This window comes from Hippichthys cyanospilos, chromosome 7, assembly GCF_059441005.1.
Source record: "Hippichthys cyanospilos isolate Australia breed blue-spotted pipefish chromosome 7, RoL_Hcya_1.0, whole genome shotgun sequence".
Lineage (NCBI taxonomy): Eukaryota > Metazoa > Chordata > Actinopteri > Syngnathiformes > Syngnathidae > Hippichthys > Hippichthys cyanospilos.
Window position 1 is genome coordinate 9,617,855 of NC_142375.1, and position 15,942 is coordinate 9,633,796.

Genomic DNA, 15,942 nt, shown 5'->3' on the forward strand with positions numbered 1-15,942 from the left:
ATGTGTCTCTGAGTCGCCCTGTGTTGTTGCTGTTGTTGTGAAACAATTATGCATTTTACTGTACATTTTAATGGAGAACAAGTACAAGATACAAGAACAAGTACAGATATTATGTTCTTTTCAACCTTGGAAATGCTTGGATTGAAAGCTATTTTTAGTCTGTCAATAATTAGATTAAACATCACATTTTTTTATGTTGTAAAGTGCATTTATGTCATTGTTCTGGATAAACATAATCAAAGAAAAAGAGTAAAAAAGAAAAGAACAGTGCTGTGTATATGTCAGTTCAAGACAATGTCAAAGTATTCTCAATGCACCATGTCATTTGCTTCAAACGTGTGACATGTATATGAGTCTGCCATCCGTTAATGTGCTCCAGAATTGTTTGATTTCACAATTTGCATAAAACTAAAAGAATTGCACATTGTATATAAATACATGACATACGGGTACTTCATTTTAATAGCATTGCCAGTGTTAATGTTAAAGTCAATACAAAATCCCATTAAAATGCTAATAAAAAATTGCGTCCATTCCAGGAATGACAGTTATCCAAATAACAATCACGCACAAATGCTCGCACACAAATATACAAGTAATACAAGAATACTCAAGGGCACATATCCTTCACAATGTGTGGCTGCAAAAGAAAGAAAATGCAACAACAAAAAAGGAGGCTTGAATTTCACATTATATTTTAAAGGACATTTTATACCTACAAGAAAAAAATGTTCAACACGTGGGATGAATGAGCAGGTGGCTAATATGATAGTTTTGAACAGTTTATTTTTGGTATAAATAAATAAAAGTTTTAAAATAATTAAATAAGTATATATGTATGCATTGTGATCTGAATATACACAAAAATAATTATGAATATTATTTCTTCCATAAACACACAGCCCTAGTTTATAGTACCTATCAACTGTAACAGGCGGCTGTGTAAGCAAATGTTTGCACTTTGCACGTTTCACTCCTTGCCTCCTTTTTCTTAATGAGTTGCAGCTTGTGGCCATTTGTTTTTCAAACACACGCTGTGAGGAGTGATATGGAACGCTCTGTGTCTTGCAACATTACGAGGCGTAATATTATGTAAAATAAAACCACTTTGATTATGTTGTCGCTTTATAAGCTTTTAAAAAAAATCTGATCTTTATTTGCCAGCTAAATTGATTATTTCTGATGACATGATCAAATCAGGTCAACTATTATTTTTGTTGTGTCTCTTTATTGCCGTCTCTGCTCTTCCCCATGTCTAACCTCATGAATGAATCCACATTAAAATGTTGTTAGCTAGTCTCTATCCTTCCGAGCCTCAGTGTTTCAGTAGCATAACCTCCGCCTCAGGGGAATTAGCCGACGCCACCTAGAACACCTGTGTTTGATTACATCCACAAAGCATGGCCACTAATAAGGGTCTAAATGGGACCCTGGGGGGCATGCGTGCCCTGAGGTTTTAAACAGGGCCAGATGCCGACTGTGACTGTCCAAGATGCTGCCTGATCAAATTGACCTGCCTTAATTAATGGAAATGTCATACCGTGGGCGCCAGTAAACCAGTGACAAAGAGGAAAGGTTTATTGTGTCATGAAGAAGAAATGGAATTTCCATCGAAGCCGCATGATTTTTCCATGAGTGAATGGGTTGAGAGTGAGGAACGACAGAGTTCTGGTTCTAGATAATATGAATGATGAAACACACTGAAAAGGAAAGAAGTATAAAAAGTATTGATCTAAAAACAGCATTTGAATAGGCTCTTCTGTGCTAACGCCACAGCATTTTACAGCAACGCTGATGCTACAGTGTGAGTAAAAGAGAGAAAGTGAAAGGAGAGACCACAGTTTAAGATGAGGTGGCCGAATCCGAATTAGTGGAGCAGAAGTATCTTCTAAGTATAGCTTTAAATGCAACAAGGTCATAAGCTTCTGACTTGGTGAGCAAATGAGTGTTGGCTCTAAGCCCAAGCTTACCGGGTTATAGACACCAAGGGACAGGTTGTGTGTGGAGGTCAATGTAAGCTATAGGCTGAAGCTGAAATGGGCCAGGAGTTAATCTGTGTTTGACCCATTTTCATTCTGAAGAAGAGTTTCCTGGTTTTGGTGGCTTTCTCTACTGCTTGCACATGTTGTAGTGAGGGTGAAACAAGATGGAAGGGGAAACTCACCCTGAGAACATTACCATTTATTTTTTTGTTTTATTGCCTACCTTATTATTTGCTCGATCGTGAATGTAGTCTGCTTGAGGAAGTGAAGAGAATAAGAATTTCATTTTGTGGTATTACTATACATACGATGATAAAACTCTTGAATCTTGAATAGTCAAGTGTGTCCCAAAGTCACTTCACCAGAATGTGGAAGCCACTGTAATGAAACACCTTTGCTATCATTATTGGTCATTGTTTGTTTGTTTGTTTGTTTCATTCCATTCTTGTGTCTGATGCAATACATTCAAAAAATAATAGCGGAATAATGGGGACAGAGGTTCACAACAATATCCGTCATATTACTGTGATATTGTGGTTTTAGCAAACTATCCAGTTTATCTCTGTTTGCCATGGTACTAATGGAATCAGTAAACCCTGTTAATGTTGTTCTGTATTACCAGCGTGGGGTGCGCAGGCAGAATGGCAATAGCTGTGTCGTCAGTATGTGACTCATACCTGTGAAACAGTTTGTACTCGCTAATAAATTAAAGAATAAGAGCACCTAACAGAGCAGTGCTTCATGCTGACATTATCTCTAAGCAAGCGACAGACTATGTAAATGTATTTGTTCATGCCGCTAGTCATTATCTTCCCATTTTATTCATTTATTCCACGGCAACACAAATGTGACAATTCTCTATGGTTTAACAAATGGATGAGCAGAAATATATCTAGCACCCCCCCCCACACACACACACACACACACACACAAGTGAATTGTATCAACCCACAGCGACTTGTGACCCAAAGACAAAATGTGCTGGATAGTACGGGTCAGTTTTTTTGGGGAGGGACGTTAGGAGAAAATGGCGTCAAATGAGTACCGTGCAGAGCTTTGTCCCTTGCTACAGACAAGACCAAAGACTATTTCTTGGTAGGTTGCAACGTCTGCCTTTCCTCCCATATGTTCTGCCAATCAATTGGGGATCTGGAGTGCCAGTGAGTCAGCCTCGGGTAACCTAATGAGCTACAGAGGTGCCAGACACGGGTTGATTAGCAATTTAAAGAGTGGAGAACCAAGGTCCAAGTGGCAGAAATGGCAAAGGTCAGTCAAATAATTGAGACAAAAGTGATTTGTCCTTTGCACAAGACACATGATTCACACTCATTCATTTTAGCGGTCTATATTTATCATCTACAGCCTATTCTCAACTCTCAAAGGAAGGCATACAGAGTCTATTCCAGTCAGACATTGATCGTACGGCAGGGTGAGGCTTTGTTAATCAGCCACTATTGTAAGGATGATCACTCCTTAAAGCTCTCATCCATCTCACATTTCTGCCAGCACCTATCTATGTGTGCAAGCGCATGTTTGTGGGTTCGACCTCCACCTCTGCCATCCGTTCAACCCTCCCCCATCAATATTTATTTTCTGCATCTCATTCTGCATACAGAAAGGTGTTGCATTGGCGCAAACATTCCAGTGTGATAAATGCAGCCGGTTATCTCCAAAGAGAGAGGGTATATTTTCCTCACTCATCAATGAGATGTATTACTGCTTCATTTATTAAACCCAGACAATGCGGTTTACCCCAGTTGGTGCGAAAGACAACCTGTCATCACTGTGTCAATACAGATAAAACTGGCTCCTCCCATATTTTTGATTTTTTTTTTTTTTCCCCTTCAATGTCATACTGAAATCTCTCGTCTCTGCTTTTACATTCTATGTCCCTGCATGCAGTCAAAGACATGGTGTGGATGTCTGGTGAATTTATATGCATTCCTCCAAACAACTGTTGACAAACAGACTCCAATACATGAAAAAAAAAAGAAACGATCGACCTGTTTGCATCTATACTACAGTCTGTATAACTGCGGCGTGCAGGCTTGGGATGTTTGGTGAAAAATACGTGCCGACGATTATTTCCCATGATAATTCCGCTCGGGTGTTGCTTATCTTAATAGTGTGGTGAAATGGTGATGCAGTCTGTTACTGCCTTCTGTTCACTGGAGGGATTTCATACATCCTCGTCTCTTACATTTGTCTCTCCTCTTTCCTCTTTCCAATTCTTTTTTTATTGTCAGATTGGTACAGAGTGGGATGCCAAAGAAAGGATTTTCCGAAATTTTGGCGGCCTGATGGGTCCCATGGATGAGACGGTGGGAATGCAGAAATGGGCAAAAGGGCCTAACGTTACAGTAACGGTCGTGTGGATCGACCCAACCAACGTCATCGCGGCCACCTACGACATTCTTATCGACACGACCGCTGAGTTCACCCACTACCGCCCACCACTCAACCAGCCTCTGCGTCCCGGTGTTTGGAGTGTCCGCATCCTGCACCACTGGAGCCCCGTGGCTGAGATGCGCTTCCTTATTGCCCCTTTGGCCTATAAAAAGCACCAGCCTATACGACAAGGTGAGATAGCTTTTTAAACGTTTTCAACAAAAAAAGCCAAGTTCTATTAAGCTTTCCATTATATAGTTTTGATCGTTAAACTCTTGGGCTTTTACTGAGGGGTGTGTAGGTGAGAATTTGACAGCTGTTAGCTAGCATGTCATCATCATAATAGTGTGGTATTTGAATTCAACAGAGAAATATCACACAGTAAACAAAGGTCAACAATAGAGGAAAGTCATCATTGTTCTTTTATTACAAGCACAATAAGATTGTGCAATTGCATACCGTTGGGAAATGAACCAAACTACCCTATACTGCACAACGATCATTTCTTATAAGGCCTCTGACAAAGCAGCCATTCAGCCTCCTTAGTTGAGGTAGGGCTGGGTATGAAGCGGCAAAGGCTATTGCGATAAAAACATAAAAAAAAAAAAAAAAAAAAAAAACTTGGATGGATGGATGGATGGATGGATGGATGGATGGACAGGCGGGCCGGCGGGCAGTGGTGCATTCGTTTAGACTTGATGACAATTATACATGTACTGGCCTCAACGTTTAGACCACTTGCACAATGTTATGAGTTTGCCTCCTTCAGGCAGCAAAAGCCCTTATAAATTGGACACATAAATAAATGCAGTGGTTTGCCTCAGGAATGTCATCCAGCTCAAGACTTTGCCAAATAATTATGAGCATTCGATATAAGGGGTCAGTTATGGCCTGGTTTAGTAATTGCCATCCTATTAGGAATGGGTTTAAATTCAGCTACTGTTTGTTGAAGTCATAGTAGAGTTGGAAAGCAAATACATTGGCAGAAACAAAAGAGGCACAGGCTAAAATTACATTTGGACTGGAAAATAATCAAATTGTGGACTCCTCAGTCCCACCCCCTGCGTCCGCACACGCACACGCACATACACACCTGGCACCTCTTTCCAAAATTGCAAATCGCAATTCACTTTTTGGCATGTTCCTTTTCTAATATTTTTTTTTTTTTCTGTTAGTGCGCAGTTCACTTCATCTTTGTTCAACAAACAATATCAGATGTATTATAATGTGCTGTATAGGATAAGGTAAATGAAGCACTGATATCAAAACTTATAAACCAAGCCAAGTATAAACTTACAGGTATGTATAAACTTGCTATTATAATACCTTGACTTAAGAGTCATATGAGCATTCTCAATGACAACATAAGCACAGTTAATCAATAAGAATCGACACAATCTATAACGCTGCTTTAATCTAAACAAATCTGTGCCTTTACTCTTTCAACATATCCAACTTGAGGTTTCATGAAACATGTTATGTAAACTTGCCGAAGATTAAGAAATTGATCCAAACAGTTTGTAACACGTGAAGGAAAGTGCCACGTTTGTAAGGTGAAATCATTAAGCCATATAAATCAGCTGTGCCATGGCAGGAGTGTGCTTTAAGAAAAACAAATGAAAAAGCAGGTAATATATATCAATGTCGAGCTGGTAAAAGATTTCTGCAAGGTTATATCAGTGAATCCGCAATTTTACTTAGTCTCAATTAATCGATCCTTGATGCACATTTAAGACAATTGAGTTGCTCCTTATGTGGCAACTCAAGAACAGGTCAAAGCATTGAAGACCATGGATATAGTAATGTTGCAATGAAGAATTTAGGACTATTTTTTATATCTTATAAATTAGATTTCAAATGTGTGTTATTTTTTAATGTTAATTTATTATTGTTTTAGAGTGCTATTTTTAGTTTCTAAATCACATTTCTATTGTATAGTTATTTTATTTGACATTAATGCTTTGATTAAAGAAATCAGTACTCAATACTGGAGCGTTTTTGTCCAGTCTTTGAGGACTGATTAAATATTAGGTGAAAATTAATCAGAGCGCTAATTTTTACAATTACACAAATACAAATTACTCACCACCTACAGTTGGGGTAGGCTCCCCCTCACTTGCGATTGTAGGGATGGTAAGTACCATAGAAAATGGGTGTATGATAGATTGCACAAGGGGTCTTTATGTTGCATCCAGTCAGTCAGCGCATTCTTATACATAGCTAGAGCAATGATTTTTGAAGGGCCAATTATCTGTCTGACTCTCCAAAATATATTTGTTTTTACGATGAAGACGTCCCTTCACCGTTTAAGTGTTCCAGAATACTCAGCAATCCGTACACACAAGCGAGCCTTAGGTTATGCTTACACAATGAAGCTCTTTGTATGGGCTCGTGCAGACTGTGGTTGCTCGTCATGAAGTGAGGCCCGGTAACCAAAATAAGACACTCATAAATGATAAACCTAAATTTTTAACAACAGCACATTTCAGTCTTCCAAAACCGTGACATACTTAAGTCAATCAGCCAACATGGGAAAAAAGGGAGCGCAGCACTCTTGGGCTCGTTCAGTGGCCAGTCTTGTTGAAGTCATGTGAGTTCCAAAATATGCTACATGTCATTCTGTATTAAATAGTGACACTGAATTAAACATCAAGAGGAATACCAAATAAGATCTTATGTTTCATTAGGTCTTCTGGTTACGATAGCCATCAGTGGATTTAAGTACTGTAAGACCTTAACCAAAGAGTCATATCACAACTCACTTAAAACACAGATCGCATCAAAAACTACATAAACATTGATTTTAGGTCAAATTGATATATGTATGTGCTATGACTCAAGGCTAAACCCAGCTGTCCTTTTGGCAATTTATAAATACAGTAGAAAATGAATACAATATTTATCTGCTTTTGTAAACATCCTATTAAAAAAGTTGAGATGAGGTTATAAGGTTGGTATTATAGGTCATGCTTTTGTTTTTTGATTTTGTAATTTGGACCACTGTGTTGAAGAAGTTTTACGGTTTGTTCTTCTAAGCGCCTCCTTCCGCACGCTGGTTATTTACTGCCGTGTCTGGCATCCTCTTACATGCTGTGCCAGTAAAAGTTAACAACGTGACCCTCTACCTGCACTTGCAGCAGCATGTACACACACACACACAAGGCTGCTGCTGCTGCTAGTGATTTAGGCACCTGGGAAAAAAAAAAAAAAAACTCACTTTGGACCCTGCCCGACTACACACACAACCACATAAAGTCACTAGTGCATGACAAGGGAACAAACACTGCTCCTGTCATTGTGGGCATCTCATCAGATGGAGCACCTACATGTCTGACTCTCTTTTTGTTTTGTGTCACCAGCACATGAAAAGCGCTGATGTCTGCTCGCATGCGGGTGTTACAGCGTTTGTGTTCCACAAGCAAGCTTAAAAGGGATGGCTAGCACTCCAGTTAGAGAACCAGTGAGGAATTTGCAGCTGAACTGGAGCTCAAGCTGATTTTAGGATGAATTGTGTCTCTTGACCTTTCCTGAAGGACTTTACTTTTATGAGAAGAATGACTAAGCGTTAGGCATGTGCCGAATTTTCGAAATTCAAAAAGGGACAAAAATGTCATTTTTGCTTTTTGGGTTAAAGACAATTAGAATCAGAACAAAATATCTGAAGACAGATGCTGCGATGATGCAAAAACCAAACAAGCATCTGTCTGTATTTCACACATCCACACCGGAGAAGGAGGGGAGCATCGCTGGGTAGACAACTATTGTTGGAATTTTAGTGGGCAGAATAAAGCACCCTGCAAAGCTTTTACTTCTTTCCTGGAACTACGGATGAGGCAAAAAAAAAAAGACCTACCAAGAAAGATGAACAACTTCACATCACTGCCCAATGGCATGTTGAGAGGGCCTTCACAAGATCTTCAAAACAAACACAGCAAATAATACATGTGCATCAATGCCATAGCCGTAGACAAAAACATTTGATCGCTGAGAAATCATGACACAATTACACTGTCATTGTATGGTACGGAACAAGTCCCCTGCCTTTGCACTAGCCACTAAATGTGGTGCATTCATATGCAGTTGGACAGTTCAAACTCAGACAGAAAAAAGTTTTTTGTTGTGGTTTTTTTTTCGGTTTTTGAGCAAGTGTTTCTCTTTTCCGTTTTTGGTTTTGGCCAAGCATTTTCATTTCGGTGCATCCCTACTAAAAGCCCCATCCAGTCTGTCATTTAAAAGGAGATTTGGGGTCAAGAAAATGTGTCCAAGCAGATTGAGCTGCAGTTTCAAGTACCATGAAAAAAAAATCACACTCTACGCTTGAATATTTCAGTGTTCTTTTGCTTGCTTTTTGTCTTTAAAGTCAAATAACCAATCTCTGAGTATTCTCATCCGTCTCTCTTCTCTTGGTTATCTGCTGCGTTCGTCCAGAGGACACTCTGAAGCTGCACAACGGGCCTTCCAAGAACAGCTACATGGAGCAGAGTTTCCACGGTCTCAACCCAGTGCTCAACATCCCAGTCAGCCTGGGCTACGTGGAACAGGCCAAGAGGAACGCTGCCCTGACCGGCCCGGAGCTGGAGCGTTGGGTCGACAGCCTTGTGGGCGAGCTGTGGGAGGCAGCAGACATCTGCGCCGTGGGCCCGACCGCCTGCCCCGTCATGCAGACCTGCAGCAAGAACCCTTGGAGCTCCCTAAGCCCCGACCCCAAATCCCAAATGAGATCGCCGCATGCCGATGGGCGCATCAGGTAGCAGCGAGGCCTCCAGCTGGACAGGAGGCCCCAAGATTCACTGTTGATCTTAATTTATTTATGGGCTTGGTTGCAGCTCCTCGAGGGGGGCCATGTTCTCCTTCTGTCTCGGGAGACGAAGGGAACATATGAAGGTGATCAGTGTTAGCGACATCCATTTATGGGACTCTGCTGTTTCGGTTTCGCGGTGTATTTATTTGTCTTCTCGTGTCACGTTTACTGTGATCAAATCTTGCAATTTGAAGCATTTACTTTGCTGCTGATAAAAATTCTGAATCTCGATTTTCACGCATGGGGCACAGTGGCTCATGTGACATTGTGCTCCACAAAAGGCCTTAGCTGCGCGACTTGCGAGCAGGATGCCTAGTACCAGATTAACTTATGTGCCTCCCAAGGTTTATGCCTGCATAAACAGCACCGTATCTGGGGTAGCGAAAGATTTTCATATGACTCCAAGATCAACCAAGAATCATTGCCTTTAAGAGAGTTACATGCGTGTTATCTCTCTAAAAGCCAATTAGTGTAACATGTGATCAGTAGACTCAATACAGTACATCACAACTTGTTTCAGTTGAGTGCCTGATCAGGGACTGTGGTGGCTGGCCAAACCATCTGCCGCAGTCACAAATACGTAGAGAAATGCAAAGACAAAGGCGTTCTCAGCTCACTCTTTACTGTGACTGCAAAATTTGAAGTCAGGCAAGACGGGGTTCAGCATTCCTTAAATATGTGGTAGCAGTTTAGGATTTGTCTTTAATAAATGGCAGTTTTCGGTAATATGACAAATAATTTGTTATGTCCCGCTCACTTTTATTACCAGCCTGCCTCAAAACTTGAAACACAATAATTCCAAGCTGACCTTAAATGTTATATTTTTTTTTTCCGGATCATTTCAGTGACACTTTATGTTGTAAAGTTCTGAAAAGAAGTCTCAAAATTGTGTGAATGAGGGTCCATGAGTCGCTATTTAATTTAAGTTTATATTTATACTGATATTTTTAGTCAATGACTAAATAAGTGCGAAGCTGCCTTGGCAGCATGATAGGTTACTTTTGTTATTTAGTTTTTTGTTGTTTTTTTTTAAAAACTGCCTTTATTTACAAAGGCCAACAACCCAAACATATACTGTAATGTTTTACGGCCCATACCCGCGTGTCAGTAATATTATCGTGCCAGAATAGATTTTCTTGTCCTGGTTTACCAAGGAAAGCAACTCTTAACCTGAGGGGTTAAAGGTCAGCTACTTTGCGACCTCACCAAAACTGACGGTGACCTCAAACATTTGAAAAAATTGTTGTGAGGAGACACTACTAGTGTCTCCTGCTTCCCGTGAGTCTCAGAATGCACGTGAGCGGTTGTGGTCTTCATGCTGTGACAACTATGTAAATTTTCATGTGAATATAGTACCGTGTCCTCATTGCATAAATGCAAACTTAGATCCGAAGCTTTCAAACAATACAGTACCTACGATAAAACTATTTTAGCTGTCATCAAGACAATCATCACTAGGAGAAACTGAGATTCAACACCCTGAGAATCTTTTCATGTTTTAAGAATACCAACTGGAGTCAATTAGAATTCAGTCTATTGTCACCAATGTTTAGTTACCATACAGCATGTTTTGTTTTGTTTTGTTTTTTCCCGCGTTCATCAATAGATTTTTAGTACTAATTAATGTCCAATTCAGCTTCCCCTTAACACAAAGCACACATCCCTCCCTCGTGCAGCAGCACTAGATGGGCTGATTTATTAAAGGACATTTTGTTGCTCTCTGTTGGTTTGCTCCTATTGCCAATGTTAAACAGAAGAGTACAACACAATGTTCACAATCTTTGCTCAGTGCTTTGCATTGCATTGCCCACATTATGTATGTAAATGTAATGGTAGTTTTTGTGAAAGGAAAATTATAATAGCTGTAACTCACTGTAAGAGTCCTATTTTGTAACACAAATGATCAACAATGAAGCAATTGTATATAAGTATTTTGTACTGAACTATTGTGAAAAAAAGATGAAGTATGTGTAAATACATATGTGGTTCAATGACATTGAGTGATGAGGAGTTTTTGATGTGGGCAAATAGAGTGATTTGTGATGTATTGATCAAAGTACATAACCCGCTCCAGTGTTGGGGCCTGTTTGCCTCTCAGAGAAAAGTTCATGCCGGATTGTTGTTGTTCTTGCTTGAATGTATCGTCGAGCAACTGTTGCACAAATTATTCCCCCATCATTTTGAGACCTTTCTTTTATGGTTGTTTTGTTTTGTTTTTGTTTTTTTTCCGGGGAGGCTCTGTGTGCCTTAGCTGACTTTTAGAACCTTCTCTGCCCCATTAAAAAAATAAAAATAAACCTGATGTTAATATCAGTTAATATCATACTGGTACTGCAACACCAAAAAAGATGTCTGCTGTTGTTGTATATATCATCAGGCCTTCTGTCATTATCTGTTTTTATTTGTCTTCCCTCGGGGGAGATTTGTTTTGTTGACCGTGGCTGGCTTGTCTTACTTTCTCTTGACTGCGTTTTTAAATAAAATTCAATGGGCAACCTGCTAATGCACTGTCTTTGTGGTACTGTAATGCAACGAAAGACTTTTTCGTGTCAAGAATAGAATAAAAAAAAAAAAAGGCTCGCTCAAACAAAAATGTGACAACATCTAGAAATATCATCAGCTTCTTTCGGCTCATCAGAGGTGATGTGGAGATTGTGGACCCAAGTATATGGAAGCTCGGAGGTAGGGAGTTTTTGCGGGAGACCATTTAATGAAAAAATCTAAACAAGACGAAACCAGACACGATGCGGCAAACTCGGGGCAGCAACCAAGCGACAAAGACAGGTGAGCATAATAACAATCTGACAAAGACTGAAAGAAAGCAGAGAACTTCATACAAGACAAATTGATGGGACAACAAGGAACATCTGGCCAAGAGACAATTGGTTGAGGGAACTGATTGGATAATACAAGGGAGCAGGTCGACAAGCACAGGTGGACTCCCCACGGGCACAAAGGGTAAGAAAATATTAACAAAACAATTGAAAACCTAACCAAAACTAACACAAACACAGAACATGAGAGAGGTCAACTGATAAAAACTACAAAATTGTCCAAATGTTTTTTTGGCAAATCATTTATCTTGTATCCTACAAGCCAAAGAGATGAAGGACCATCCAGATTGTCCATCCACTGTCATTGTAAAGTTCCAAAGCTGGCAACTTTGAAGGGTATGGCTGGTGTAATGCTCAAATTATAGGTAAATTGCGCAGTTCTTGAAGGCACCATTAATAGTGAGACACACAGATTTTGGAGCAAATTATGATGGCACTGAAGACATAATCTCAGCTACATCCCTGCTTATTTCAGCAAGACAATACCAAGCCACACTTGACACGGGTTACAACAGTCCACAACAGTAAAAGAGTGAGTCTGGAGATGGTATGCCAGCAGTCCAGACCTTCAATAATAAGTATCCCAGTTCTTCATTGGAGTGTTTTTAAAAGAGACGTTGACGTAACACAGTGGTTAGCATGTACCTGTTCCATTTTTGTGGGTGTCTTACAGGCATCAAATTCAAAATGAGGGAATATTCCCACAAATAATAAATATCTCTTTGGTGTAATATATTACGATGACTAAAAAGATTTGCAAAAGAATATACTCTATCTTTATGTACGATACAGGCCAAAGGTTTGGACATTCCATCTCATTTGATGTTATTTCTTTATTTTCATGAATACATTATTGAGTCTCAATAAAGGCATCAAAACTAAGAATGAACATGCGGCGTTATTTACTTAACAAAAAAAGCTGAAGTAACTAAAAAACATATTTTGTACTGTAGTTTCGGCAAAACAGCCACCCATTGCTCTGATTACAGCTTTCGCACAGTCTTTTGAAGAGCTTTAAATGGTAGTCACCGATAATGCTGCTCACTTCATTTATGACTGACCAAGGTTAGTTCGTGGAATTTATTGCTGTATCATTGGGGTTGGGACCATTAATTGTTTTGTACATAAAAACACAGACAATTCATATCATGGATAACTGTTAAAATTCATATTATGGAAAGGAAAAATCACCTATCTAAAGAAAAACAAGTGGCCATCGTTACCTTCAGAAATTGAATGTGAAAGTGTGTCCAAACCTTTAGCCTGTACTCTAGATGATTTTACACAATATCCCAACTTTATTGGCTTTGCGGTTTGTTGATGCACATCTACATGATAAAATATTGTGGGAAGAAATACATTTATTTGAAAATGCATGAGAAAAATGGTGATTTTGGTCTTTCATTATTTCTCACCCTTTACTGTGTTGGTGATAAATTTTGATGAGTTTTGATAAGTTTGATGAATGCTTTGATGGATTCATTTATAGGTCATACTGTTTATGTATATGTGTATATGATGTACAGTACTATTTAAATTGTGGAGGCAGCTCTCCTGTAAGCAGTGCGGTGAAACGCAAGACTGCAAGAATTTGGGCTTTGCTTTTCCATGAACTGAACCACTTAAGTTTCTTCTAAGTTTCTCTGAGGTTTGCTTCACCAAATCATCACCCACAGATGTCCCCCCACTGAGCTTCTCACCACAACACCCACATTGCGCCTCCGAAAAGAACACTTAAAAGAACATTTCCAGCAAATGTAACAAGAGGAAAACTTACTCACATTGTGGACGATAAACTGAAAGTAAAAATTAAATCGAGCAGTACGGTGACATTTTATACTTGACTGTAATGTGTGTTCCCCAGAAGGCTCCTCACACTAGTGAGTGTTTGACGGATCTTCATCAAAGCACCGGTACAGAATCAACACATCGCGACTGCCCCAAGAGGCGTTCTGTAATTAGTCCTGTGGGCCACATGCGTGTCTCCTGAGTAGGCATGGAAGTGAGTCAAAACATAGCGTGCAGCTTGACATGCATGTGAGCCAAGGAAGATACATTTTAAGAGCTCGCTCTGTACTTCACTCCGCTCCATTCTGCGTTGGTTTGCTTGATTGCGATGTGAGCCACTAAAAGTTGTCCTGCTGATGTTGGGAGCAACTGAATTGGATTCGTGGCAGACAAAACATGATCATTTTCATCACGCACACACACACACACACACACACACACACACACACACACACACACACACACACGCACGCTGCCTGATTCATTAACAACCCTGGAAGTGGAGCGACTGCTTACGTGGCAAATTGCACATGGTGTTCATTGTAGAAGAATTGTCATATATTTACAATATTTGATACACTTCTCTAGGCTCAAAATATTGGCATTTTTTGCAATGCGGTTTTGTGAATCATTGACTACATATGAGGAGCAATTTTCTAATTTGTGGAGCAAATTTTTGCAGGTTCATTCCAGGAGCTTGAAGCAACAGTTTTTATTAAACAATAATAGCACTGCATTATTATTATTAGTAGTAGTAGTAGTAGCGGTAGTAGTATTTTTATGACTATTATTGGTGGCACAGTGAAAAAGTGTTAAGTATATCAGCGTTAGAGTTCAGTTAAATTCCAGCTGGCTCCAGCCTTCCTATGCGGAGTTTGCATGTTTTCCCCATGCCCGCATGGGGCACTCCGGGCACTTCACATTCCAAAAACATGCATGATAGGTATATTGGACACTCTAAATTTTCCTTAGGTGTGACTGGGTGCATGAATGATTGTTCATTCTCGTGGAGAGGCAGTCTACATAAAGGAGCCAAACTCTCCGCTGCTCCAGTGAAGAGACAGCACAGGAAGGAGAGGAAAACCACCATGCACAAGGCCACACCACATACCCATGCCCACACTGCACAAAAGTCTGTTAGTTCCATTGGACTTTTCTCCCCATCCCTGCATGGCTTTTCTTTAAGTTTTCTGGTTCCCTGTCTGTCTATTCTCACATTAGTAGCGTATTTAACGTGTCATATCATACAATGACAGCGAAACTATGCAGTTAGTATATGATTCCTTAAAGGTGATGTGTTGATTTTGGTAAAGAGTTGATGTGATGACAATAATTCAGAATGATGGAGTTGAAGAAACACTTCAAAATAAAAGCTTAGTAAGTATATTGCATTGATGTCAATATAATGTATGTTTGTGGCGTGTTATGTTGTTATTGTTGTTGTTATAGCGGTGCGCTTCAAATAAACATAAATGTAGGAGCAGAAAATTAGGAGCAAGAAATCCATGCATACGTTTGTAAGTTCTTGTTTCACCCCAAGAAACGGATATCCTATACATGTGACCTACATGATCGCTTGAAATGACTACTCCTCCTTCAACAGCAGACGCACAGTGTCAATTGAACATGCCGCCTTCATGAAACGCACTCATTTTTATTTTCATCAAGCAATCGATGAACTGAGCACTCTTTAACATCAATAAACTGTCATTCAAAAATCGTTTGCGAAGATCAGTTGGCATTTGATTTGCAGTCGAGCAATTCTTGTGTTTACATGAGGAATATAGCCCAAAATATTCCATCCCGGACAGCAGTGCGAAACTCCTCTCTTCAATTTTGCCTTTCGTAAAGAAAGTAAATATAACCATGCAAAATTTGTTTTTTAAAACCAATATTTTTGTGGTACAAAAGAATTCTGATAAAATATCAAAAGTGACCAATTTTGGCCCTAACAAAATTTAACTATGTATCTCTTTCTAACTCATTGCCAATGCTTGACATATTTTAAATAGCTCCTCAGAGTGACAAAAGTCATCCAATTCTCCCGGGCTTGAAGTGTGCCATCTGACTGCATGTTTCAGATCCTTCCACAGATGTTTAATCAGATTTAGATCACAGCACACTGAATGCCAGTTCGCAATAGGCTGTG

At 39.7% G+C, this 15,942-nt stretch overlaps 1 protein-coding gene across 2 annotated transcripts in view; it reads left to right on the forward strand.

Annotated features, from left to right (window-relative positions):
* xylt1 (xylosyltransferase I) overlaps positions 1-11,674 on the forward strand; it is an 88,153-nt gene extending 76,479 nt beyond the window's left edge. For both annotated transcript variants that reach the window (XM_088420161.1, XM_088420162.1), the window contains exons 10-11: positions 4,229-4,562; positions 8,799-11,674. In XM_088420161.1, coding sequence (XP_088276287.1) covers positions 4,229-4,562; positions 8,799-9,121 — 657 coding nt within the window. In that variant the 3' untranslated portion in view covers positions 9,122-11,674. The remainder of the gene's footprint in view (positions 1-4,228; positions 4,563-8,798) is intronic.
* The last annotated feature ends 4,268 nt before the right edge of the window (positions 11,675-15,942 follow it).